This window comes from Equus quagga, chromosome 8, assembly GCF_021613505.1.
Source record: "Equus quagga isolate Etosha38 chromosome 8, UCLA_HA_Equagga_1.0, whole genome shotgun sequence".
NCBI lineage: Eukaryota > Metazoa > Chordata > Mammalia > Perissodactyla > Equidae > Equus > Equus quagga.
This window is the reverse complement of record NC_060274.1, coordinates 90,327,368-90,330,440: the sequence shown is the minus strand read 5'-3', so window position 1 is coordinate 90,330,440 and position 3,073 is coordinate 90,327,368. Positions and strand designations below refer to the sequence as shown.

General features: G+C 32.2%; 1 protein-coding gene across 3 annotated transcripts in view; it reads right to left on the bottom strand.

Annotated features, from left to right (window-relative positions):
• Window positions 1-455: 455 nt before the first annotated feature.
• Window positions 456-3,073, bottom strand: part of SEPTIN7 (septin 7) — a 114,162-nt gene continuing 111,544 nt past the window's right edge. For all 3 annotated transcript variants that reach the window (XM_046669648.1, XM_046669647.1, XM_046669649.1), the window contains 2 exons: window positions 2,557-2,696; window positions 456-1,523 (listed from right to left, as the gene is read on the bottom strand). In XM_046669648.1, coding sequence (XP_046525604.1) covers window positions 1,484-1,523; window positions 2,557-2,696 — 180 coding nt within the window. In that variant the 3' untranslated portion in view covers window positions 456-1,483. The remainder of the gene's footprint in view (window positions 1,524-2,556; window positions 2,697-3,073) is intronic.

The window sequence follows — 3,073 nt, the reverse complement described above, 5'->3', positions numbered from 1 at the left end:
CTATATACGGGGTTGGGGGGGGAGGTTTGGGGAGATAAAGCAGAAAAAAAAAAAAAAAGATTGGCAACAGTTGTTAGCTCAGGTGCCAATCTTTAAAAAAAATAAAATATCATGGAGCATTAAATTAAAATCTCTATCATTTGACCTCAGTGAAAAGAAATTATATCACCCTCCTTCCAGTTAAAAAGTTTCAGTTCCCAAGGACCTGAGAGTTTACCTAATGTGAATGAGCTGGGATTTGTTCTCAGAGAAATAACATATTAATGAGAGACAGTAATCAGTAGAGAGATACTGTATCTCATAAATTAGAAAATTAGCACATACACATTCTAAATGAAACAAACATACAAGAGAAGAGTTACAATCCTGGAGGAAGCAAATTCAAGTTGAAAAGTTTCTCCCCATTCTTTTAGCTTTGTATATCACCTGTAGAATATTTAAGACCTCACACTCTATTACATCACAACATTGTTTATTATGTGAATTTTTTTTACAATACAAACAAAAAAAATACAGAAATGCAATATATGAATACAGCTAAATGCAGAATGGTGACTTTTTTTTCTTTCAAGAGGTCATGATTCCCATTTCTAGTAAAATAAAGAGACTGCACATAGGTAGAAATAGGTTGGTCATTAGCTTCACAATTTTGCCTAGAAATGATCTATAAATGCTTTTTCTTCCCCCTGCTACTTACCATAAAGTGTAAAAAGGGAATTAAAGGAAAGTTTCCTTGTTGGTTCCTACCATATGAAAGATGCTATATTCTATTTTAGCAGGGCCAATATATGGAAAATACCTAAATTAAATGTTATTACAAAAATGAAGCAGTAATGAGATTCTGGCTAAAGAGGGCACTAAATGAGAATAATATATATTTAAAGAATCCAAAACAAATAAACAAACAAAAAAAAAGGTTGTTATAAAAAAGCTCTAGGTGCATTGTAAGCATATAGGTTTTTTTTTTTCCATGTGTATTTTTAAACAATGGAAGTGTCAAAAAATAGGGTCAACTGTGTTAGACTAAATTACATTATTGTATACGCTGCATTGAATGGAACCTTTGTATTATAATTATCAGAGAAGCATAGTTTGCATCATATTATGGCAATTTATCCTCAATGAAAACCTTTCAGAGTCCTTTTATTTTGGAATATCCTGTAAACAATCAAACCACCAGAACATGATTGTACAATAGTAAAATGTTTTCTTGCATTAAATTGAAGACATCTGTTTAATAAAAAAAAGAAAAGAAAATGTAGGAAAGGTACTTAGAGCTGTTAGTTTCTAAGTACACAACACCCTAGACAATTCAAGGCATCTTAATCTTCATCAAGAACAAAAAAAAAATTTTTTTTTGTCATGCTGTTAAATCCATCATTAAGGATAAAACTGGTGCAAATTGGTCAAACGGATCCAACAAACACTGATGTCCAAGCTGGCATATTGGCAACTAATACGTAACTGGTGGTCAATAGAGGGTTTAAAAGATCTTCCCTTTCTTCTTGTTCTTTTCCAAGGTTCTAAATGATTAAAGGAAAGTAATCAAAATGAGTGACTACATTATAAACATTATAGACAACATATGGTAGCAATAGCTAGCTAAATTACAAGTGTGTTGAATTTTCAAACACTAGTTTTTCATTTAAAAAATTACAAGATTTAGAAGTGAACAATGAGGACAATGTTAGTCTATAAGAATATTTTCTTAGACAATCCAGTATTTGACAAAACTCCAAGATAAACAGTAGAAAATATGACAAAGAATCATTTATTCTTCCCAAATGAAATAGTGCATATTGAAAAAGATCAACTGACGTCAAATAGAATATCCTTTTTTCCTACTGCCCATTTGTATTCTGAAATGCATTTGCTTTTATAAATACATTTTCCTCTTCCTTGGGGAAGAAGTTAATAGAAGAATAGTGTTACAGAACAAACGTCTAATCTTGAAAATGTTTATTAGTACTGAGAGTTAACTGCAGAATCCTTACAGGGATGCCACTTTTCAGTGTTAAATGGGACTTATGAGGAAAAAAAGAAAACCAAGGTACAAATATTACTGAGTTTTGTATAAATTAAGAGCAAGTAACTGGTTAGATGTATTAGGAATTAAATATCCAAAATTTTATCTTAAGGATTTTATCCTAAAGAAATAATTCAACATAAATAAAACATACTCCGTAAATGTATAAAATATCTTTGTAGCAATGTTGTCTATGCTTGCCAAAAACTGAACACAACCATTATGTCCATAAACAATTGGGAGAAGGAGGTAAGAAATTGATTATGGTGAGTCAACTGGGAAGAATGTTAGGAAGCTACTAAATTATAATTATGAAGATTGTTAAGTCATGGAAAATGTAGTGAAAAGAACAGATTACATAGATTGCATCCATCTATCTAAAAATATTCATCCACGAAAATGATTGTCCTTGGGATGCATGATAACAGGTGATGTCTTTTAAAGTGTTATTTTAATCTTTTAAAAATAATAGGAAAATAATTCTTTAAAACATTATTATACATATTTCTTGGGAATCTGATATTAGTTACCTTGAAGAATTCTGTTGTTCTAAAATACGTTGCTGGGCTTCCCAGTTTGCTTTTTCATCTTCAAACTGACGACGTTTTTCCTCTAATTCTTTGTGCTGTGCTTCCAAATTCTTTTTCATCTGCTCATGGCGCCGTTGGAGCTAAATCACAGCACAATATACAAAATAAAACTATTTAAGAAATCAGGAGCAAAAGCAGAAATTTAGCAGGGACAGCAGTCTAGTTTCATCCAGGCATTCTAATATTAAAAGTATGGGCACTGAGTTCTTGTGCTATAAATTCAGAGTACTACCTGGAAAGCACTGTCTAGGATTCCTCCTCCTGTAGGACTTGCCACTCAAAAGGCCAGTGACCCAAGAGAATAATCTTGGGAAAAGGAAAAAAAGTGAAACAAGCTTACAGTTGTGTAGCACTTTATAATGGACACATCCTATCTCAGCATCTCACTCTTCATTCCTCACAAGCGTGTGTAAAGCTGAGCAGGGAGACACCATTGCCCCACTGCACAGATGAGCAA